The 26,421-nt window shown below is 36.7% G+C and overlaps 1 protein-coding gene across 1 annotated transcript; it reads right to left on the reverse strand.

Annotated features, from left to right (window-relative positions):
- Positions 1–5,188: 5,188 nt before the first annotated feature.
- LOC113054237 (protocadherin alpha-C2) lies at positions 5,189–25,925 on the reverse strand. The gene is made up of 4 exons (XM_026219636.1): positions 23,123–25,925; positions 20,484–20,542; positions 15,681–15,769; positions 5,189–7,692 (listed from the first exon to the last, which is right to left on the reverse strand). The coding sequence occupies exons 1-4, from the start codon at positions 25,634–25,636 to the stop codon at positions 7,382–7,384; spliced, it is 2,973 nt and encodes a 990-aa protein (XP_026075421.1). The 5' UTR covers positions 25,637–25,925; the 3' UTR covers positions 5,189–7,381.
- Between the last annotated feature and the right edge of the window lie 496 nt (positions 25,926–26,421).

The raw sequence follows: 26,421 nt of genomic DNA on the forward strand, positions 1-26,421 counted from the left end.
GAGCTGCCGTAGAGCAGTTCTTACACTCCTCCCAAAAAAAGGAGACCTGACGGATATTAAGAACTGGTGCCCTCTGTCATTGCTTTGCACAGATTACAAGCTGCTCTCTAAAATTTTGGCTAGTAGAATGGCAGAGCTAATGGAGCAAGTTATTCATCCGGACCAGAGCTACTGTATACCTGGCAGGTCCATTGTTGATAATATTATTAATGATCAAGATAAAACTTTTGATCGAGTTGAACATAATTACCTCTGGAAAACCTTAGCAGCTTTTGGTTTCTTTCAAGGTTTTGTGTAAATGGTTAAGATGCTGTATACTGATGTTGAGAGTGTGCTGAAAGTGAACGGTGGTTTATGCAATCCTTTCAAGGTTGGTAGAGGTGTAAAGCAAGGATGTCCGCTGTCAGGAATGCTCTATATGCAATAGCCATAGAACCATTATTGAAACAGATAAGAGTAAATTTGACTGGGTTAAATATACCTGGTTTTAACTATAACGTTCATCGATCCGCTACGCTGATGTTATTGTAATAATCAAAAGTCAAAAAGATATAGAGATTTTAAAGAAATTACTTGAAGATTTTAGAGCTGTTTCTTCTGCTTAAGTTAACTGGGACAAGAGTGAAGCTCTAATATGTGGAAAGTGGACAGGAGAGAATCTAAGCATTCCTGATGGTTTAATTTGGCGTAAAGGGGGTTTGAAATACTTAGGGGTCTTTTTAGAAGATGAGGGCACTGTACAGAAAAATTGGGAAGGGATCGTTGAAAAGATTAAAGGTTGATTAGCCAAATGGAAATGGCTGGCCCCAAACATGTCCTGTAAAGGACATACTTTAGTTATCAGTAATTTAATTGCATCCTCTCTCTGGCGTAAGCTGGCATGTATAGATCCAATCGGGAAAATGATGTCTGAAATTCAAGCCTTACTGGTGGATTTTTTCCTGGGATAATTTACACTGGATTACTAAAAGCATTTTATTTTTTTGCCAAAAGAAAAAGGTGGAAAATGACTGATAAACTTGCAAAGCAGAACTGCAGCTTTCCATCTACAATTTATACAAAGGCTTCTTTCGGGGTCAAGTGACTTTGGTTGGAGAGTAGCTGCATCTGCTATTTTACAGAGTCTGGGAGGACTAAAACTTTAGACCCCCAAAAACTGGATGCCTCCAATATGCCAATGTTTTATTGAAATCTTCTTAAAGTATGGACTCTTTTTAATCAACAGAGGGCACCATGTACGAAATCACACTTCTGGTTGTTAAACGAGCCCATAATAAATGTAGCTCGTTTAGACATTTCTGCTGTTGAATACAGCTTTCCTGGACTAAGTGATATCCTTTGCAAATCCAAGATCAACATTTTAAGATTTCTGCTAAATCTAGCTGGACCTAATTTCATGAACATTGAGAAAACAGCATTTCATTTCGGACATTTTTTTAAATAGTAAAGTTGCTCAACTGATGGCAAAGTGGCAGGCTGCTCTTACAAATGAAGAGAGAAAATTACTAGCAAACTATTGTATAGGTAGCAGAGACCCCTAATGCTGAAGACTATTTTCCGAACATGTACTTGTCTCCCAAACTAGATGATTGTATGGGTTTGTTGTTAAACACTGGGAAGTCTTTGTGTTTTGATTTCTTTTCGGTTACAGGGAAAGTCTTGTACAAAGCTTGTGTTTTGGTTTTTAACAAAAAGATTTTAGACAACAAAATAGATACACCATGGCGTTCTTTCTTAGATTTGGATGAGAATGTTAAGCCTGACTGGAGAGTTTTGTTTAAACCACCGTTAACAAAGAGAGTTGGAAATAATACAATGGAAATTTATCCATGGAGTGGTAGCTGTCAATGCTTTTATTTCTATTTTAAATCCCGATGCGAGCTCAAAATGTCTCCTTTGTTTTAAAAGAGAAACTGATGCATTGAGAAGTCTTTTTGATGCTTTTAATGGATGCTATTGATGCTATTTTTTCTGGGTGCTAAATATCTGCAGAAAAGACAAATTGATTGTCAGTTAATGAATTTTATATTGGGTCAAGCTAAATTAGCTATCTATTCAAGTAAGGAAAATAAGACTGTGCAAAGGCCTGGACATAATGCTACTGTGTTGTTTTCAACTCTTATAAAGTCGCGAGTGTTGATTGATTTTAATTTTTATAAATCTATGGATGAGTTAATTTCCTTTGAACTAAAATGGTGTAGCAAAGGAGTATTGTGTTCTATGTTTGAGGTTGAAGTTGTTATCTCACATTTTTTGTAGGAACATTTTTTATGGGATAATGTATACCCTGTGAATTGTTTTATGCAGTTCTGTAAATAAAAATATTTACTCTCTCTCTCTCTCTCTCTCTCTCTCGCTCGATCTCTTTCTAATAACTTATTTAATAACTGCATTAGAATGCTATCAACGGCTCAAGCATCCCATTTTAAAATTACGTTTTCGAACTAGCAAAAGAGGCATTGGATGAGATGCGGAATAAATAATCCTACTAACAATAGCGATTTAAGTACAAAAACTGCACAATTCCCTTGTATCATCGTATCGGATGTTTTGAGGTGTGGTGGAATAATTGACTGTTGAATTATTAGAAACATAATGCACACCCGAGGTGTAATGGCAACGACGCGACTTAGGGTGTGCATTATTTTTCTAATAATTCACCGGCCAGTCATCAATTATTCCTTACGTATAACATTATACTGAATTTATTCCGCTGTCTGGGCCCGCAGCTTCGTCGATGAAAAATCGGGACCCTTTATCTGTAAACTCTGGGATATCTAATTTTACCTTACTGTGGGGGGAGGTCGGGTTGTTGCCGTTTATGTCTTGAATCTCCAGAGTTTGTAGTTCAAGGGGGGTTTCCATGAAGAAATCTCTTCTCGGTCAATCCTTTCATTTATAACCAGTTCCCTGCGCGTTGATTTCACAGTAGCGGTTTCTTCCATCAAACTCAATCCTTGTATTCTGTGATGAAAATGTATCATATTGACTCTTAAATCCTGGGCAATATTGCCGACCACTGACCCTCTCTTTATTTTCACAGGAATAACGTATATATTCTAAGCACAATGAAACAGCGAATGAATAAAGGACAACAGCTTTCCAAATTTCCAGCCGCGAGGCGTATGCTGACATGTAGCCTATTGCAATCTAAATAAACGATAAGGAAATTCAATAGAAAATTTAATAGGCCTAGTATTAAGATATTTATTGTCCTCAGACACAATCAACAGTGGTCTGATTATGAGAGGTGTGATCTGAAAAAAGGATGCAAAGCAAATGGGTGGACCGATGAACAAATTCACAGCACAGATCAACAGCGACACACTGCGTAGTGTGAACATACCTATGGGCAAAACGTTAAACCCCGTCAGCACACTCATTTAATTTATAAAGGTTAATTTTAAAGACGCCGCAGTCTACAACTCTTTCAGGATGTTGAAAATGACCATGTAAAATGTTAATAACATAAGGCTCAGGAGCAGACAGAGGTGTCGATACTAAAATTTATAATCTTGAAAGAATATATAACTTGAAAAGGTTTTCCTCATACTTTCTGGAAGTCAAAGGGAATATAAAAATACATGTATATTAAAATATAAAAGGAAGACAATGCCCAAATGGAAAACAATCTGTTCTAAAACATTTTAAGGACTTAAGTGCATCGTTATCATAATATATTTATTTATTTTCAACTGTGTTTCCAAGTCACAATACAGAAAGGCAACATTTAAGGATTAAAACAAACATTTACTTCTGTACACTCCCCTTCGCCAGACAGGTGCAACATTTTAGAATCGACGTCACTCTTCATCAGAGTCCCACAAGAACTTAAAGTTTGTTCACACTGTAGATAAACCACATCAGTAGGTCTACCAGTATGAGATTGCAGTCTTTCATTTAAATGGATAAAGAGTCATTTATATACAAATTTTAGAGCATATATTGATGTAGTTCATGACAGCTACCAACGCCACAAACTGGCGGGTGTTTTCAGCACCATGGACAGCACACTCCGTATAGTCGCGGAACGAGACTTCTGGAATAGAAAGTCCGAATGCAGATTTAGGCAATAAAGTCCGAAAAGAAACAGCCTTTTTCTTACTGTATTGAACTGCACGCAACCTGCACTGGTATCCTTTGTAACAGCAAGGACAATGACTTTGGTAACAGTCAGCAGTCTACAACCCAGTCTCATATAAAAACGTACCCTGACTACGTTGGTCCAAAGTGCAAAACGTAGAGGGGTTACAATAATGGCCCTTGAATTGTATGACTGTTACGTTTTTTTGCCAATTCTTTTCCTATTGTTCAGTCTACATCTGATGTATATTTAAATATGAATTTTCCAAACTAATTGCCTCGCTTTAGTTTTAGCTTTTGCGTTAGTGTGTAATGTTACGCCGAAAGATAGCATTGTCAATGCATACATTTTTATACTTCACTACTGTATTATATTTACAATCAAATTCTTGCCGATCAAGCTTTTCATTTCTCGTTAATTCAAATAATTTTCGACTCAAATATGCGAACATAACGTAATCCTACTTTTTCACTCCTTGAAGAACAATAGCGGCATTTTTTTGTTTTTGTTTTTTTCAGACGAGTTATGATTTTTGCAGATGCAACTTTCAGGTCCATTTGAACAGTCACCGAAAAGCTTGCAATAGAAAGCTCAGTCAAGTTAGCATATGGCCTGCCACTGTAAGCGTCTGTTGGTAAAAAGTGTTAGGTCTATATTTAAGATAAAAATGCATGTGTCATAATTATATTTTTTAGCGCAGAAGATACAAAATAAATAAATAAAATAAAATAATAATATTATTAATAATAATAATATTAATAATAATAATAGAGAATATTATGCAAGCAAATGCTGTTACTGTGTAACAATACACACAGACAGAATACAAACCACTGATACATCTCCAATACTTATGAAAGAAAACTTTATTTGTGATTTATAAACAAAACACATTACTAGATTTCATAAATTAATATAAAATAATAAACACCATTACACTGATGAGCAGGTATACAAAAAAAAAAAAAAAATAATCTGTCCAAAAGATTTGCACTGTCAAAGTCAAAAGCATAGTGCCACTTGGGCACTGGATGAATTGATATATAATTACTACACACAAGCAGAATACATAGACCATTTTAATTTCCTTTTTTTTTTATCTTCTTTTTTTTTTTTTTTTTTTTTTTAAGGGAGAGGTTTATATTATAGGGACATATGAACTGGCTCACATTACAGTGTCATTGATTTTAAAGCCTAGCACAAAACAAAGGAATGTTCCTTTTAAGTTGCAAAAATCATAAGGTTGTAAAGAAAAGTAATTAAGACCATAACAGTACAGCATTACATATACCTATAATGTTAATGCAAATGTCAATCAATACAGGGCCGACATGGTTTAGGTGTCTTCTTTTTATGCGACATGTGTATGTAATCAGTGTATGTTTGTGTATGAATAATTTGATTAATGTATACATACTTCAGCAGAGTCAATTCACATCTCTAGTTCCATCAGAAATTAGAAAAAAAATATGAAAAACATATCTGTTCATTTATATCTATATATATAATTTCTGTTTTAATTGCGTCTAACATGCAAAACAGTCACTTTGTGATCTGACAGTACTGAAACACACCTGAAAGAGACTCAAGTGAGAGAGAGAGAGAGAGAGAGAGAGAGAGAGAGAGTGTGTGTGTGTGTGTGTGTGTGTGTGTGTGTGTGTGTGTGTGTGTGTTTTGTGATGATACGGTCTCATAGCAGCACAAACATCTCTCCTTTACTGAACAATGTATCTGCAGACTTAGAAGGGAAAGAAATGACAGATTTGCTCCTTCTTAAAAACAGAACATTTAAGCATGATGTCTGAATGTTAAGGAAACATTCCCATTATTTACAAAATGTTAATCAACAACTATGGAACTGTTATGAAGCTATATCTCATCATTGATTATATACATTAGAAAAACTCTGTACTGTCCACCACTGTGGTCTTCTCACACTAATCTCCACTCAACCACTATTTTTCTCCTGGAAAGCACCATATGCTGTAGTTAAACATGTCCAAAAGCATGTCTGCATAGTCCATGGTGGTTCAGCTGATGTGAGAGCATAAACACTGGTGTGTGTGTAGCATAAACACTGAGTGTGCATGTAGGGCCCAGGACCTGTGCTTATAAAAAAAAAAAAAAAAAAAAATAGTAACGATAATATTGGCTTGATTTATCTGCTCTTTCTTGATACATTGTACAATATGAGCCACCAGGGGTCAGTACTGCACACCACATAAAGGGAGGTTGGCAACATCAGCTATACAACAGTTACAAGCAGTAGCTAAGGGCAAGTAGCTGGACTAAGACATGAAGTTGGCAGGAAGTGGGTTGACATCTATCAGACATTCAAAACAGCAGCAAAGGAAGTTGGTGTTTTGTTAAATGAAGCCACAAGCATCCATTCTACTATTTTACAGACATTTGAGAGGCTGTTGTGCTTCAGTCCTGTGGTGATTTTAAGTGTAAAGCATGTTGACAGCCTGTTCATAGTGTATTAAGCACTAAGGAGCAAGAATGCACATCAATTTGTGATTTGCATTCATACAAATCATGGGCTTGCATGATTTTGGACTGTATAAGATTAGAAAATATACTGAGTAAAGCATCATTCAGAGATTGCAGCATTACTTTTGGAGCAGGACAGAAGCGTTAGTGATTTCTGTGCCCTGTTCTAGGACATTTTTCTGAGTGTAAAGCAAGTGATTTTGCTGCTACATTCCCATCTCTGTGGGAATTTATTCTTGATCTGCTGTAGAAATCAGACACTGATCATTCTGATAAAGGTGTAGATTTTTTTGTTTTGTTTTTGTTTTTGTTTTGTTTTTTACAAAGTTTTGATACCTGCGGATCAAGGAGTGAGATGGGCCCAGAGGTGGTTGTTTCTTCCCCGTTTGACATGGAGGGAGGACGGCAGGAATGAAGTTAGAAAAAGCTCTTGGTATGGCATGAGTTCATTGAACCTCTCAAAAGAGGAGAGGTACTTCCCTCATCGTGGTTGAAAATGTGCAAGGTGCAAAGCTTGGTTTGCATTTTGCAGACTGGAGTTCTTTCTTGGACATTGCTGATTTATTTCTTCACCAGAACTAGAAAAATGGCCAATCACAGTCATAAGTTCACAGGGTTAATTTAGATTTTTATGTTTGTGTGTACAGCACAAACTCTATTCTTTCTTAAACTGGAATTGGTAGATAAGGTATAGAAGGAATTTCTCCTCTCTTTACATTTGCAGTATTTTTGGTTTTCTCTGTCTGTCAGCGTTTGTTACAAACATAAGTTGATAGCTGTAATATTGTAGAGGGATGTTCTTTGTTACTCCTCGCAATCATCTTTTCCTTTATCCTTCTTGTCCTTCTTTTCTTTCTTCTTCTTTTTCTTCTTCTTAGACTCCTCTTTCTTTCCAAAGGTGATGAACTCGCCCTTTTCATCAACAGCACCTGGGTCCTGCCGGATGGAGATGAAAGCAGGGGAGCCAGGAATGATGAAGGCTTCAGGGGGGATCTCTCCTGGCTTCAGGACTTGTGGAGGACCATAGCCGGGGCCTGCACCGTAGCGAAAGCTCCAGCTGTTACTGTTGATTCCAGCTCCAACAGGAGGGGACATCTGTCCCTCTCCCTCCCCATCTGAATGAAAAAAAAAAAATTACAATAATTAGATTGTATCATCATTACTTTCCTCATATAAATTGAAGGGGTCCTATTATGCTCTTTTACAAAGTCTTGATGTTATTTTGGGGGTGTACTAGAACATGCTATCATGCTTGGTGGTTCGAAAAATGCATTATTTTTCACATAATTTACATTATGCATAAACATCTCTATTAGTTCCGGATTTGATGAAGGCCCACCTTCCGAAAAACAAAATGTGTTGTGATTGGTTAGCTGTCCCAGTTCGTTGTGATTTGCAAACAACTTTGATGGTGTTTTGGTACTGCCATGCCCCTTGCCCAAGCAGCAAGTTCCAGATGGCATCATATTGACATTTTAATTTGAGCCAGATTCAGACCCTGTGAATATTGAACCAGGGGATCATGCAGAACCTTTGCATGCACAGATACTGCAAGACAAAATAGAGTGGTAACGTTACTGTTTTTGTTATTATTATTATTATTATTATTTTGGCTAAATCAAGTTTTAGAAACAATGTCAACAACCACTTTAAAATAAGTGCACTTACTATGTATAGATAAGTGCAACGGTAATATATATTATGTTTACTGTTCTTTATTTCTAACATTACAACATGAATTGCAGTTAAACTGTTATCTAGTTGAAATTATTTATACCATAGTCTCATAACTGAAGTGTAAATTCTGCCTATTACATCATTGTCCAGTATTGTACTGTCAGCAGTTTATGAAATAAACAACATTTCTTCGACATGATGAAAACTTGATGCTACAGCAGCTCTTCTTCTTCATTCCCTTTCAAGGGAACGTCGAACTATATCCGTGTTTGCAACAGTGTTTAGGAGTGCATGTTTATCACCAGAGGCTTTGCTCTGATACCTGCAGTTCACATGGCTCGTATGCTGTGGGTGTGTGTAGTGAAATGCAAATGCATTCAGCTCTCGCTGCGCTCATTGTGATGCATTCACGGGGGTACTGAGGGGGATGTGAGGATTTCACAATTTACCCGAGTTTGTAGACAGTGTGTGCATAAGTGTGTTCTCCTCTCACATGAATAGTGATGCATTCGTGGCAGCAGGTTCACTCACGATGATTTCTGTGGTAATCTAGCAGTTGGGCAGAGCATGCTTTGCATTGCATCGTGGTGAGAACATGGTAATAATCTGATGGGAAATTTCTCCCTATCAGTTATTTCCTTTTGTTTTTACAAGAAATGTATAGTGTGGGTCTGTCACAGATTGTTTATATCATGTCCTTCTCAGATAACCACATTATGCTGCACTCTGGCTTGAAAAATAAAATAAAAATAATAATAAAAAAATCCATTCTCATCCCACATCCACAGATTCCAGCATACTAGTTATGCCAACATCGAAGGGATGCATGTGAATCAGAAATGGGAACAGAAGGCTAGTGTCATGGCTCGAACCCATCCACTCCAATCGAGTTTCAAAGGAAGGTAGGCAAGATAAGAGATGTGATCCAGACGAGGTTTTAGTGCTTTCTTCCGGATTAGAGTGATATTTGAGTATCTACTCATTTCCTTCGGGTGGTTTAACATCTGCCATATCTTCCTCTTCCTAATTCCCCTGTAACCACCATCTCTCCACCTGACCGAGGTTAGGTAGGAACTTCCTGCATTAGTTTCCAATGCTGGACCTATGATGTTTGGCTGGTTCTATAGCTTCATAGTAGCCACCTTGCTGATGGTCCAGACTGGAGGCTTCTCCCTTCTAGATCATCAGGCCCCCTCTCATTTGAAAGCTTGATATTTACTGCTACCTACTCCAGCATTATATCATAGATCAAGTTGATGACTCTCAAACATATTGGTTTTGGGATATACCTACTCAGGGAACCATGGTTACATAAGTAACCTGAGACGTTTTCTCTGATGCACCAAATCTGCAGCAGGTGTTCCTGTGGTTCAGTGGTAGAGCATTGTGTTAGCAGCCCAAACGGTTGTGGGTTCAATTCCCAGGGAACACATATACTGGTAAAAAATAAAAAAATGTATAGCCTGAATGCACTGTACGTTGTTTTGTAGAAATGTAAATGAAGAAGCACTTTTTCTTCGTCGTCGTCTTGTATGGCGGGAATTATTTTAATGATATTCTGATTGACCACTTTGTGACATCACAATACCCCAGAAAACAATGCTGTTGTCCAAACGAGCCGTTCATTGTAGTTGAAAAAATTTTTTTTCAAAAAAAACTTATTTTTATATGCAAACATACACACTACACATTGACTAAAAAAATAAAATAAAATTGAAAATGCATAACAGGACCCCTTTAAGATACTGAGTTGCCTAATGAATGAAGTCAGGTTTAAAACCAAAAGTAAGATGACACAATTACAAATTTCTAATTGTCTTGAGACACAGACACCTAACAATGGGTTTCTACAGTGAAATTACATATGCAATTTGAGTTTTATGAGGAGCGTTCAGTGAAGAAAGCCCTAAATTTCTACTAGTATAATTATTTGTAGATACTTTTAATTAATAATAATAATAATAATAATAATAATAATAATAACAATAATAATAATAATATTTTGTTAAATAATACAGTTCCAGAAATGAAAAGGTTTGGCATATAATGTTTTTTTTATTTTATTTTATTATTATTTATTTTTTTATAAAAGACTTGGGTTGGGAAAAGTAATATATTAGTAACAGTTGTAGTAGGTTGATGTTGTTGATTTTATTTTTATTTTTTTATTATTTTTTTTTTATTTTTTATTTTTTTTTATAAATCAGCAGTCCTAATCAGCATCTTCAGCTTTTAAAAATACAAAAAACACTTTTTGTCATGCAACCAACAAAGTCATGTGATGAAATCAACATTCTGAAAGAAATATAGAAAAAGAGAGACCCTTGTGACTGTGTGTCAAACTCAGTAAAGCTCTAAAAATATTCGATAATTTGAGTTTGTTATGACAAGGCGGGATTAGTTTTTATGGTTTTAAAATTTAATATGGTGTGGCTCCCCAGAAACTATTTGTAAATAATATATTTATTATTAATTATTCATGATATGTGACAAATAAATAAATGTTATTCCTTTTTACTTTGTGGTTACACCATGTAACAAGAGTCACTGCATTTAAACTTAAAAACATTTCATTTCTAAGAATGTGGCACATATTATAATGTAATATTGATCAACTTTCTTTCTATCTTTATTTCTTCGAGGTATGCCAAAAATCTGCATCTATAGCATGACTGGAGAAGCATGTTTGGTTTCCTTTATTTAACACTGATCTAAACCTACAAGAGGGACACTGCATCACTCTGGAGTGCACTTTCATACAATGTTCATGTTTGAAAGTGTACCACCCCAACAGGGACAGAGAGCTGAGTCTGGAGTGAGAGACTTATGTACTACTTTCCCTACAGAAACAGGGCTCTTTTCCACACCAGTTCCTCTGTGACCTACTTTCATTTCTGTGTATTATTTAGATCTAAGCATGGCCATGAAATGCAATTTTGTTTGTTTTTGATCTGTACATGTATTATGACTTATTTCAATAAATGCAAAACCTAGCAGGGATTATCCATTTTGATATCCTTTCCTCTGCTTAAGTGAATCTGCATGGGTGGATTGTGTGTCTATGCTTGTGTGCAACAGCTAGAATAAATTTGGAATCCTTATCCTGCTCAGTTTCAAGTTCATGTCTAAATTTAGACACGCAAAATATGCCATCAATATGAAAAGTGCTGTTTTTTTCTGTAACAATTGATCCATTATGTATAACTGCTCAAAATCTTCACCATCCTAAAAATATACCACCTCTCCATCCATACAAAACTCTCATGGTACACAGATGGTACAGAAGAGAGTCAATGAGGGAGCGTTTTACATGCACACATTCACAGACATTGTGTGCCGCCCCTTGGGCTTGACAGATCACATTTGGCTTAGAAGGGTAGAAATTGTGGATTAGAATCATAGCATTTACTTGCAGAATGGTCAGATCTCTGGTGAGAAAGTAACTCATATGTTCATGTGTTAGTCACACCTCACTCCATCTCCCTGTGGCTTTTATTATGGCAGCAATATCAGTGCATGTGTGTGTAAAGTTTCATGTCAGAGCAGGTCAACTGAGAAGACTAGGTCTAGTCCTCATGAGACTAAAGAGAAGATCGGCAGAGTGGAGCTCATTGCATTTCTCTCTTTGTTATACAAGTCAGTGACAAATAAGTGCCCACATTAAAAAATTATAATAATAATAATGTTTTAAACACCCTTAGTTCTTAAAAAATGTATTCTTTGTATTAATTTTGTATTCTCTTATAAGAAAGAAAAAAAAACAATCTTCATATTTCTGTTTGCTGGTTGCACCACATGACTTTCTTTCTACATTTTTTTCAACTGTTAAGACTTGGTTAAGATTTAGTATCTGATTGTTCAAAATTATTTTTCCTTTTAAATAATATAAAATATTTTTTTGTTTGTTTGTTTTGTAAATCAATGCAGCTGGTCACCCTTTATGTCTGTTGGAAGGGTTTTAAAAAAAATGACCAATGAAAACCTTTTCAAAGAGCTTGTGACTAAACTCCGGAACTTCACTGGATCCTCAAACTGTCAGTAAAATGAACCCCACTTGCGGATGTTTTAGGTTTTTATAAACTTCACAATTTTTGCTAAATATTACTAAGATGACACATGTATATATCAAGCCATTCGTTTCATGGTAAGTTTTGGGCATTTGAAGCTTATACCTGACAGCAATGATATACAGCAGCATTATGTTTTGTATTGCTTGTTAGTGCAGTCAAAAAAAAAAAAAAAATTATGCATTAAAATGCGTGTTCTAATACACATTCATCTGTAAGCTAAATCTTGTAGGTGCTACTTTTTGTGCTATTTTTGGTCCTAACAGGCCATTATTTTTCATATGATCTTTTTCTCTTCCTCTTCATTCCTCTCCCCTTCTACACCTTGCCCGTTCTTCCATTTTGAGTAGCCTGGTTGCCATGGAAACCTCCTCCCTCACCCCCAGTAGCCCACTCCCAGCTGCTCTTGCTGCAGTGTCTAAGAATCATTGTTGTTGCCTGGCAACAAGTCACACAGTGTTTCCTAGCAACAGGACCACCGGAGGGGGTCTGCCAATCCTGAACCTCTGTGCATCTCCAACCCCCGCATCCCCACTCTTCTCTTTCAGCATCACACTCATTCTATCATCTCTTCCCTCCCCTATTTCTTGCCGTCTTTCTGCATCCCACATGCATTATCTGTTAAATGACTCTCGGTATAGCATTATCATATATATTGTGCTACGTGCTACGTCACATTAATCTGTGACTCATTTTCCTGCTTGGCCTCCTTTCTGCTCCTCCTGTTCGAATGACCTCAACCGTGTTGTTATTTACAAGCACTAAACCAGCGGTTACACAACACACCTGCGTTGCCTCAATAACACAACATTAGCCTGCTAATAATAACTATTTAGTTGGACAACTAGACTGGTTTTCATAAGTCTTTCAGATTTATGGTGTGTAGTTCATCCTTCTGCTTCACCTCTCTGCAGGTTGCTCATAAAGAATCAGTTGGTTTCCCTTTCTTCTCTCCTCTTTTCTTTCTTTGCCTCTCTTGATCTGTCCCACTTATTCTGTTTTTTCCCACTGTTTGCTGTCATTCCAGTTCAGCTCTGCTCTATCAGCCTGTCAATATCTCCACCATTCATCACCCAGGAGACCTGCCATCCTCTGTTGGCACATTGGATTGATTGTTCTCTGTCTATCTGGCTGATCTTTGAGGAGAAACATGTATAAGTAATGCAAATTTAACCCCAAACAGGCCGCTTGCATCACAATATTTAGATGCGTTGGTTCTTAGCTTTAGCAGAGTAAATGAAAAATGCCATTCAAGCACATTGGGCTGGTACTCTGCAGCTTAATTCGGTTGTCATTTTACCTTTTTAATGCTTAATCCTGTTCTGCACACACACAGTTCAGTAATTTATGGGAGTGACAACGACATTCTACAACTTAATTAACAAAAAAAATCATGTAGTGACAACCGCATTTACAGAAATTCTACTGGTGCATTTTCCAAAACCTTCATTAGCCAACTATTTTCTTACATTCTATTGTTACCATCATAATTCAGTGATTCAGTGTTTCCCAAAACCATATTTGAAACAGACATTCACAAATAGCATTGCAAAGCTGTGTGGTTGGAACTACAACTGTCAGCCTATGGTTAGAAGCATAGTTTCTTCTTAATATGACGTGGACTTTTTAAGATTTCTTTTTGGCGTTTTTGTCTTTATTTTGATAGGACAGTATTTAGACAGGAAGCAAAGTGGGAGAGTGAGGGATGGGATCGAGAAAAGTCCACAGAGCTGTGACCCAAACTCGGGACACCCGAAGCAAAACGGTGCTATAGTGGCACCATACAATCTTTATATTTTAAATATGATACATTTGGATAAAAGCGTCTGGTAAATGATTAAAGGTAAATATATATAATTTTTTTTGAAGAGTGCACGTGCATAAATGCGAAAGTAACATGACAGAAGAGGGAACAGTGTTGAATCAGACTTAAAATAAAGCATAATGGAAAAGAACAAAAATAGCGTAGTCATCTGCTGCAATGTCCAATATAGCAGCATCTCAAAAACTTGAATCGATGAATTAGTAGGAAGTTATTAGTCTACCATGTGCAAATGTTGTCATTAATGACTGTCCTATATTTTTGAATCAACAAGTTTAGTAAACAATTAATTTCTACAACAATGCATCGTACTATGGTGGTTAAGCAACGAGTTGTACACTGTCAACGTTGTACAACGTTGCTGTAGGGGAAATGCAACCCCTGAAAAACTAATTGATAATAACGTACTTAAACACATACCATTTGTGTCGCTCTTCTGTATGCATGGCACAATAAAAATCACATGAAACTAGGTAAGCAAATAAGAACAACCCCATAGTAAATCCAAACGCTCTATCTTGGAAATATGCCACATACCAACATATCGCAACCTGCACTTACCTACTTTATTGCTTGTTGACAGTTGTTTAGTTTAAAAAAATCAACAAACATATATCACAAAATGACTCTTTGGTAAAAAATTAGCCGATACCAAACATGTGAGATGTCTGAATGTTACTTTAGTTACCATGGTGTCAATCATCGCAATGCAAGAGAGAGTTCTGTTCCGAAAAATACAAAATGATAACTTAGAGGATTCACTCCCATATTTAAATGCGATTGTCACTGAAACTTTACAGTGTGTGCTTGATCATTGTGTGCTTACCAAAAATAAGCACATTGGTTCATTGTGTCAACTAATGATTTTTCGCCTAATTATGTGTTTAAATTAAGTATTTGAGGGACGCCACTAAATTAGAAATAAAATTCTGTCATGGTAAGAATGGCCTTGATACATCAATACTTGTTAATGAAGAATGGACTTCTATGGAATTATGGTAGTAGTTATATGAGAATGACACAACACAGACCACAGTAAGTCATTATCTGGACTTTTAGTTGCAGGAAGTCTAATTCAATGCCATTTTGGATTTTGGGAACAGTGTTTCAATACAAAGAGACAACGCAAAGTACATCCTGAACTTGGATTAAGGATCTTTCAGGGCATGCAAGACTGTAAAAGAGCAAGAAGAGGACAGAGAGGAAGAGCTGACATTTTTGGATGAATATACCCAACATGCTGTAAGCAGGTTGTTTTAAACATTCATGAATCCATGTCAGTTTCAAACTGGGTCAAAATTTTCAGTCGGTTTTGATTTATTCCTAAAACTCATTACAAGAAATCCAGAATCACCATATACATTAGGCATATTAATTAAAACAGATGTAGTAGATGTATTTGATGAACATGATGATTTGGCTAGAATGAAAATTACAAGATTAGCAAGAGCATGAAGTTTTGTGAGAAGATGGAGTAGTTGGTTTTGGATGATTAAGATTTGATTACACTGCAGATGTCTATAAGATGTGACCTCACCTGCTGCACTCGAGACTGTGGGCCAGTTCTGGACCAGCATGCCTTGCGCTCCCTGCATCACAGCTGATGCCTCCTCCATATGCACAGAACTAAAATCAGAATCAATGTCATTAGTCTTGAAATATCTCACATAAGCATTTGAGCATTTTTTTTTTTTTTCACAAGAGCAATTTTTTGAGTGCCAGTAAAAATACACAGAGAAAATGTTCAGTAAAACTGATTCGAAATATATTTCACTTTAAAATACGGCTGTGCTTTTGTCTGAGGGGGACAGCTGTGTTATGTGTCAAGAGTTGCTGTGTTCGCATGTTTTTATTTATGGTGAAAGTACATGTGACAGAGTGTGCTAGACTCTCTGTGATCTAATGTGTCTGTGGGTGAGGTTATGTGTGTGCGACATGCAAGTTGACATGATGGTGTCATGATGTTTTAACTCCTTCAGACATGCTAACTGAAAGGCACATTGATAGAGTGTCTAAATATATACAGGGCAGAAGGCAGAAAGATGCACAAGATGGTACAAAAATGACCTCTTATCATCAATATTAAAAGTATATTTTAAATATAAAAGCTTTTTCATATATCAAATATTTTCAAGTATATTTTAAAATCCACATGATTACTTGTTTTGTTTGAGTAGCAATATTAAATTGGGTTTTAGGATTTGTATCATGAATGTAAAGTACCGTATAATATGTAAAATAATGAATCTTAATAAAAGAAGTCTCTTATGCTTATCAAGGATGCATTTATGTGATGAATACAGTAAGACAATAATATTGTGAAATATCATTGCACAAAAAAATTACTATTTTCTATTTAAATATATTTGTGCTGAAAATATTCAGTTTTAGCAGTCATAAATCCAGTCTTCAGTGTCACATCGTGATCCTTCAAAAAACATTCTAAAATGAGGATTTAGGGCGAAAACAAATCATATTTTTATTCATTATTATTATTAGCAATGATGAAAACAGTGCTGCTTAATATTTAGTGGAATGTGTGATGTATAGTTATTTCAGGGATTTTTTGATGAATAGAAATGTCAAAATAGCATTTATGTGAAATATTACTCTTTTGTAACATTAGAAATCTCTTTACTGTTACTTTTGATCAATTTAATGCATCCTTGCTTGTTATTAACTAGTTTATGTCGATGCCTAAAACAAGTGAAGAAAAAATATGCCAAAAGACAAAATATCAATTACTCATGATATCTTTTAACTGCAAAAGAAATCTTACGAATAGGATTTTTTTGAAGCGTAGGAATTATGAAGAAACAGGAAAATGAAAGTGAAAGTGTTCATAGAGAAAAATATGTGGATTGTATGGAAATATATTACCATTTCAACGCCGCTCTACTCTTGCCCATTTCATAATCTGATTTCCCCTAATACATCGCTCAGTTACTTTACCATCTTTATCTCCATTCCTCAACCATTTCTCTTTCTTGGACTGTCAGCAGGCCTTGCATAACACAAGCCTGGGAATTTGTTGTAGACAGCTGAAGATGTAGTATGTACTTACAATTTCAACAAATGCCACGCTACACCCTAGAGCTGTTCATATGCATTAAAAAACATTACATTAAAAAGACATTTCATTTACTATATACACTTTCCAGCGAAGGCCTTTGGCTTTCTGCATGGCTCTGTGTGTTTATCACCATGGAAACCCCGATCAGACATGCTCCCATACAGAGCAAGACTGTGAATTTTGCTACAGCACTCCTATACATCCATTATAAATGTACAGGCATTGTACAGAGCAGAAAGGAAGTGGGTATAGCAGGGCATCTGCAATGCAGCACAGGGTGTGCCCAGCCTGCTACAGCTCCCATAACTCTCATCCAACGTGTGTGTTAGCATGATGGATCTTTCTAATTCCCTTAAACCTGAAATGCACCCTTGCCTTTTGGCAGAATGAATCAGTAACTCTCGAGCCTAAGGGGAGGCTTGTCGATTGAGGGGTGTGGATTTAAAGCCACTGGAGAGGAGGTTTGGATACTCAAGGTGTTTGGAACAAGTCTGAATGAAGAGGAAGTATGAGAGAGAGTTATTCAGGAATCAGTCATCTTTAATTTTGTCCATTGAGGGTCAATGAGAAAGTTATGAATACATAATGTAAATCTAAGACAATGATGATGATAATAATAAGTTAAACTACATTTTATTGTTGAAATTGAAATAATTAATTTAATTAAGGATGTGCAATATACGTTATCGTTCAAACGTTTGGGGTTGGTAAGATTTTTGTTTTTGAAAGAAGTCTTTATGCTCACCAAGGCTGCATTTCTTTGATCAAACATACAGTAAAAAACTGTAATATTATAAAAGTTATAATTAGAATTTACAATAACTGTTTTCTATTTGTATATATTTTAAAGTGTAATTTGTTTTTGTGATAGAAAAACTGGATTTTCATAAGCCTTTACTCCAGTCTTCAGTCTCACATGATCATTTAGAAATGGTTCTAATAGGCTAACTGGATGCTTGAGAAACATTTCATTTTAGCAGATGAATGCACTTATTTGAAATAATAATTTGTAAAATTATAAATGTGTTTACTGTCACTTTTGATCAATTTAATGCATCCAGTTTAATGCATGATATTAAAATCCTTTGATTTATTGGTATCAGTCGATGCTGGCTATTCAGTTTTGCATGCTTTTTTCTCTTTTTATATATATAATCAGGTTAATATCAGTTTTACCCTAGTCTAATGCCCACCTTAAAAACACTAAGAATTTAATAACACTGTAGCAATTGAATAGCAAATTTCAAAATTAATATACTGTACATTATAATGTTGTGATGCCTAAATTAACTTTTGACTAAATTAACATTCACAATTACTGATTTTCAACTTTAGTGTTTTATTATTAATTGATTTAGACAAACCCGAATAAAATGTTTATATATGCCATTTAGAACATGTTCAGCTTATAATAATCATCTTATCTGACAGAATTATTATTGAATTTAATACTGGTGCATATCTATAGTTTTGTTAGTATGCAAAGTTGAACTATGTTTATGTGTGTGCCCCTTTTCGGACCAGCCCTCAGTCATGGAAAACCACATAAAACATGCATACACAACCACAAATGCATCCTCAGAGATGAGCCCACAGGGCAGCACAAAATGATCACATAAAACAGACAGTCATTCACTCTTTGGAAAATGTATGTGTGTGGTGGTTAGAGGAGGGGGCCTTGTTGTCTCCAGATGTTAGTGTGTATACGGGTATGTGTAAAGAGTGTAAAGAGAATAAATAATTTGCCTTTCAGAGATGACTCATTTTGTCAGTATTTGTGCATCGAATTTCTCCCCCTGAGATTTGAATTCCTTGCTTATGGTGTGTGGGTAAGCTCACACAGTCAGCTCATCTGCTAGCTTGTCCTTTATGCTTGGTTGTGAAAGACTGTGCATCTGCTGGGGAGAATGCTGATGACCTACATACTCAAGATCAGACTGCAGAGCCACTATGCAAAGGAAAGGCCCTTAGCAAACGCTTTAAAGCTTGTGTTTGTGCGTGATCAAGACAGACAGAGCACAGTTGGTTCACAGAGGAAGAGGCAAGAGGTCAGGAAGAAGTCAGAGAGCTCCTGGTGGTCATGATTCTGGTGTTTGGATGAGGCTCTATTACAGATACTGAAGACAGAAGAACTGACATTCTTTCAATTTTACTAATTGGTTTCTTGTAAATTTCTTATTCCACTCTATATTGTTGAATTTGTTCAACAGCAAACATATACAGAGAGAGAGACATATTAGTATACCTATTATGCAATACCATGTGGTTGTGGAATGGAATCTAATATTTTTTTCTCAATTGCATTTAAACCTTGTAATAATAATAAAAAATAAATAAATAAAATAAATAAATAAATAAATAATGTAGAAATATATTGGACAACAGAACAAGGTAAAAATTGGTTATTATAATAAAAATTAATTTTTAGTGAATCAGATTTTATGAACTGAACAATATGAGTAATGTTTTTTCGTAAGTTGTATAAGCCAGTGTTATTATTGTTGAGGGAAACTAAAAGAAATAAAATTGTCTCCATTAACTGAAATAAAGCTATAATAAAATAAAACTTAAATATTAGATGAAAACCCTAAACTTACAAACATAAACAAAAATTTGAAATGTTGCTTTGGCAACTAAATGAAACAAAAGCATGTTTAAGTACTCATACATATTTAAGTAAAATATAATAATCATATTAATAATAATAAGATATAAATATGAATTAATGTTTTAAACTAGCATAACAGAATTACTAAAATGTAAATTAAAAATTAACTGAAAACTGAAAAAAATAAATAAAAATGGTAATTCAAATTATTAATAAATACCAAAGTAGTACATTTGTTTTCTGGTACTTTATGGTCAACTTTTTGGTACCTAAAACCTAAACTGGAAAAGTATTATCAATTTTTTTTTATAAAGGGATAACAATCCTTTGTTAAAAAAATTATCATTTGAAACATTTTATGTAATGTATAATATTTTGAGGATGCTTTTTAGATTCTGCTCTCCCTTAAGTGTCATTAAGTTCAAACAAGATATTGAGGGTCAGGATTTGATTATTGCCGGTCAGTAAATGAGGAAATTGGAGCAGGACATGATTAACAGTGTTTTACCCTTTTACACAGCTACCAAACTCAAGATCAGAATAAACACTTAACATTTACTTTTTATTTAGCTACAGAAAACAGAGTAGAGATGTTTTCCATAATAGTTCAAAGAGGACTGTAACTCGTTCAGGACATTATTAACAGCAAAAGTGCTTACCTTTGGACTCCTGCCCTCAACGACGCAGAGTAACGCCAGTCAGCATTTGGTCCTTTGGGCTGGAGAAAGAGAGAAAGCGAGAGAAAGATGAAGCGAAAAAGAATGGGTGGAAGGACAGAAAAGGGTTAGACACATTCTCTTCAATAAATAATGCTGCGCAATGTGTTTGTTTCTGCCTTGCATTTTAATATGAACCACAGCTAAAGGAGACCAGGACTACAGGGACAATTATTAGCAATGCGCTATGGCCCATGAACTTTAGGAGAGTGTTCTTCACAATAAAGCACACATTGGGAAATATTAGTGGAGCAATATTACTGGAGCAAGTTTTCAGTCTTTCTACCTTTATTTCCAGCGTGTTTTTAAAGTCTCAGATTTACTTTGTAAATATACAAGCAATTTTGAGTGAAAATTGTTTAAAAGAAACAGCAAGAACACATTGAATGAAACATGAAACTCTGAAGTAAAAAGACTCGAATGGTATTTTCTTGTAAAATATATTCCAATAATCTTTATTATTAATTTACAACTTTTTACTTTACATTTAACTTTATATTTTCAATTATAATTCAGTGATGACTAAATGCACTTCATAACTTTAAAAATGATTGATTCAGTGGTTTTCTACAAATATTATTATAGAAGCATAATTTTAATATCATCCATTAAGCATTTATCAGCCATAAAATTGAAATAAATACATATGTATTTGAAATCAGCCTACATTTTTGTATAGTTGCAACACTAGCCATTACCACACATTTTTAAATGACTTCACCCTTTCAGCTCATCATCAAGTCCCTATAAACATCTTTTTAAGATAGATCTTCTCCCAGCATTCATCTTCTTATTCCCCATGGTACAGGAGTGATTTCATCCTGGGATACCAGCTGACCTCATGTAATATGATACTTGAGAATTTTCTGCCCTCGACTAACGCAGCTCAATCTGAGCACTGGTCACAAGATGACCATTCAACTCGCAACATAATAGAAAACCTCAAACAAAGATGGCCATTTGTTTCTCCAGCAATTTACAGTGAATTGATTAATTGGTCTTGCACAACCACGTAGTTGCCACTATTTTTATATTTGCCCTAGTTAAAAAAAAAAAAAAAACCTAGGTCGGGTAAAATGTGAAAAGATGAGACATTAGAGAATGGCCCAGATTATTTGAGTAAATAACATTCTTTAATCAGGTGAATTCAGCGGGGAGAGAATGCGTGCAAAGAGACTTCGCTTCGCTCTCACAATGTAATTTGCAGGGCTCAAGTATCAAAGGCTGGAGGTTAATTTCATTCCTTGCTCTCTTATCTTGGATAGACTGCCTCTGCTCCTAAATCTTCTGCAGTGTCGAATGTGCTCCAGTGCCTCTCACCAAAACATCTGAGAGGATCTGATGCTGTCAAGAGTATCTCTCTGCAAACTCTAGTTAGTCTTGTACTGTAGACGTTTTTAGACTATTTTTGTCTTTTTTAAACCATCTGCAACATCTCCTCCCACGAGCCAGAGATCAAGGCTGCAAAGCCTTTGGATCATGTTCTGGCTAATTAAAACACATTTCACGAATCCATGGCTGACAGAGTGAACCTGAATTCACGCCAATTACACTGACAAAAACACTTAATTTGAGCATTTATGACAGCAAATGCATTGCACAGGAACTACACTAAAATCTATTCTATATGCATTAACTATGAGGGTTTTTTTATTTTATTTTTTTCACCAAAATGGCCTGTGTGGCACCAAAAATAGTTTTTTTTTTTCTTTAGTGTAATTTAGTGTAAACAAAATAATGTAGAAATTCAAATACAATCTTAGAGTAAAGACAGTGACATGGCCTGGGTGGCAGTGAGAGGAAGGAAATAATCCAGAAAATGTGATGACAGCTTCAGATGGGAGCAAACACCTGAATCATCATAAATGCATAGTGCTACTCTAGAAAGTCTTGATGTTTGACACTAATGCAGGGTGAAGCAAAGCACTGTAAAGCTGCACTAGATAACCGCACAGTACAACAGGAGATGACAAGGTCAAAAGCTTCTGACACGTGGGCACACAGAGCTTTATTGCAACTCTTGGTTTGATGAAATTACTTTTTACACTAAAACATACTGGAAACTAGAGTATGTTTTATGCTAAGTAATTGAACATAAGTGTAAATCAAAATAATATATACATATATAAAACACAAAATAAAAAAGGTGGTTTAACATATGCCATTTTTCGGTTAAATATTGTAAAATAGTTTTTGGAAGGGGACAAAACTAAATTACCATATAATTTTCAGTTTAAATCTGCAAACTACTAAAAACAAATGATTCAATTTTATGGTGAAAATCAATAAAGAAATGTTCTTAGAAATATAAATTCCTATGTTGGATGCACCACATTATGACTATATTTTATTTAAATAATTTTATATATATATAATATTTCATTCATTTGTTTATTATTATTATTATTATTATTATTATATAATGTTATAATATTATGAATTATGTAACAAACATTTTTTACACTGACTTTATATTTATAACCCATATATTTAGTCTTAATATTTTATTTATTTATTTTACTGTAAATTTGGCCGTTTTTTCCAAACATATTTTCAGATATACACTTTCTAATGAGACACACCTGTAGTCCTGCATCTGGCATGCTAAGTCTGCGAACAAATCCACTCCCTCCAGTAAAAAAGCGTTCGGAGCCCCAGGTGCCACTGATAGGTCGGCCCGTGTTGTAGAACATGAAGGTGTCGCTGCCTGAGGTAGCAGTCAGACAGGTCTTGTAGCAATAGGTTTTGGTCATAGAGCCATTACCACGGACCTCAATATAATGAGGCTCAACCTTGAGGTCTCGTCTAAGCACCACGTTGTTATTGGGTTGAGAGCCACCACCTCCACCACCTCCACCACCTCCACCGCCCCCTCCTGAGCCACCCTCTGCTTGGGCCTTCTGGGACACGCAACAGGGTGAACAGGACCCGGGCTGGGTGCAGTAAGCATGGCAGCGCACGATAGCCAGCACAACCACTGTCACCAAGAACACAAAGGTTGTGGCGCTCAAGGCTACAATGAGGTACAGTGTCACGTTGGAAAACAAGAGAGAGCTGTGAGGGCGGATGATTCGTTTGGGATCAGGTGTGACTTTTAGTGGCACCTCCATGACAGCGACGTTGATCGTCACGGTGGATGACAAAGGTGGTTCACCATGGTCCCTTACAAGTACAGTTAGACTGAAAGAGGTGGAGTTCTCTTCAAGAACACGCCGTGTTGTACGAATTTCTCCCGTGTGTTCGTGAATTTTAAATAGATCCAGATCGTTGGCCTGGTCAAGCAGATAGACGACCCACGCATTCTGTCCTGCATCTGCATCATAGGCCACTACCTTTGTGATCAAACTTCCTGGATCTGCATTTTTCTGCACCGTCTCCGTTAAGCGTGTGCCATTGGCTGGGGGATTCACAATCTCGGGTGCGTGGTCGTTTTGATCCATTATGTAGATATAGACAGTGGCTACACGACTGAGTGGTGGGATACCCCCATCCTGAGCTTTAACCTGGAAGTGAAACTCCCGTAATGACTCGTAGTCAAAGGAGCGAAGGGCATAGGCAACACCTGTGTCCGCTTTAATCGACACATAGGAGGTGACCGGGATCCCATGATTGTTGTCGTTTAGGACTGTGTAGGTGATGCGAGCGTTTTCACTCACATCCGCGTCCTGAGCTTTGACGGTGCAGAGCGAAGCTCCAGGTGCATTGTTCTCCACGACATACACAGTGTAGGAGGTCTGCTCAAACCGTGGCGGGTTGTCGTTAACATCTGCGACATCCACCTGAATGGTCTTCTTAGATGAAAGTGGAGGGTTTCCGGCATCGGTAGCGCTGAGGGTGACATTATAGGCTGCTGTGGTCTCACGGTCAAGAAAGGCAGAAGTTACCAAGGTATAGTAATTTCTAAATGACTTGATTTTGAAAGGAAGACCAGGTTGGATTTCAAGGGTAACCTGTTTGTTAGGGCCAGAGTCCCGGTCAGTCACACTGATCAGAGCCACCACGGTATCTGCACGGGCATCTTCACGCACTGGACTAGACAAAGACGAGAGCACGATCTCTGGAACGTTGTCATTGACATCCATGACCTCCACCACCACTTTGCAATGGGCTGCTACTGGAGCTGGGCCTTTGTCCATGGCCTGGATGTACATTTCGTATGAATTAGTGTCCTCATAGTCCACATTGCTCTTGACTCTGATTTCTCCAGTGTTGGTGTCCATGCTGAACATCTGCCTGACCCTGTCTGGTGTGTAACTGCTGAAAGAATAAAGCACCTCCCCGTTTGTTCCTTCATCTTGGTCGGTGGCATTCAGTTTGATAACCAAAGTGTCTTTGGGCGAATTTTCAAGCAATTTGACTTTATATACTGAGCTGTCAAAAACTGGGTTGTTGTCATTCGAATCTAAGACCCGAACATTGATTTTTGCGGTACCTGTTCGTGCTGGTGTGCCACCGTCTGTCGCTGTCAGGATTAACTGATGGTAAGGGGCGAGCTCGCGATCCAAGGGCTTTTTGAGAACGAGCTCGATGTGCTTAGTATTCAACGAAGGCTTGTTGGAATCGAGAGCGAAATGCTCGTTTGGGCTGAGCCGGTACAATCGAACCGAATTGGTACCGAAGTCCGGATCAAGCGCGTGTTCGATCGGAAAACGAGAGCCCGGCAAAGCCGACTCTGTGATTTCCAGTTGATACTCGTCTCTGGGGAACTGCGGCGTATTATCATTCACGTCTGTTATCTCCACCTCGACATTATGGTCTTCGTCTGGGTCCTCAAGAAGAACCTCTAGATTCAAAACACACGCGGCGCTTGTATCACACAATGTCTCTCTGTCAATTCTCTCGTTTACCAACAATTTTCCGTTCTTATGGTCCACGTACCTTTTGCCACTGTCAGAGATTACCTTAATCTTTCGGGTGGGGAGCTTTCGAATATCCAAACCCAAATCCTGTGCAATATCACCTACAATTGTTCCACTTTCCGATTCCTCTGGCACGGAATATCGTATTTGTCCGAGAGCAAGGCCACAAAATAATAATAGCAAAAACGAAAGAGGCACTTTTTTGTCTAGGCAATCACATATCCCTGCAACAGCCATCGCAAGATCATAGTATCCGCAGACGGATTAAAAACAACACTCCGCCTTGTCAGCTTGCAATATCTTGCCTCCCACTTCAGCATTAAAGGTTTTACATTTATGTAAACAATGGTCTAATTGTCAGTTCCATTCTAAAAACGCACGGATACTTCTCGGATGCGTCCATGTTTCCTTTGTCCGCGTTTATCCTTTTTTCTCCCTCTGCGCGCAGCTGACGGGTGTGTTTCCTTGGCACTGGTGCTGCATATTTCGCCGTGCGCGCACTCTCTCTCTCTTTCTCTCCCAGTTTCAAGCCACCCCTCCCATTTGTACTCAATTTCCTCCTCTACCTCATAGCTCAGTTTGATTGTGTTGGTGCGTCACACCGGGGGAGCTGTTGTCTACTCAAATATGATGCATTCTAATATTCGAAACCTTGTAAGAAAATATAACGGCTTGATGGAATCAGCCAAAAAGCAACAATTATATTTATCAATGGCATCAGATTTCGAGGAGAAAAAAGCTACACGTTAATTATAAAGCAAACATTTGGCATGCATTATCTTTATATGATCATGGCCAGTGCGTTTTAAGATTTGGTTCATCACTTTATGAGAGTCACGAATGAGGAAACACTCAAAATTAAATGCGTTCCAAGTGCTTTTTCCTATAAGATATTGGATGATAAAATGATGAAAAAATGTTTAAAACAGTAAAAAAAAAAAGTCGTAAAAAGCTGTTAACTGGGTGCCTATTGCCAAAAAACTAAATTGTATTTATAAACAAATATTGTACATAAAAAAGTG

Source organism: Carassius auratus, chromosome 35 (genome assembly GCF_003368295.1).
Source record: "Carassius auratus strain Wakin chromosome 35, ASM336829v1, whole genome shotgun sequence".
Classification (NCBI taxonomy): Eukaryota; Metazoa; Chordata; class Actinopteri; order Cypriniformes; family Cyprinidae; genus Carassius; species Carassius auratus.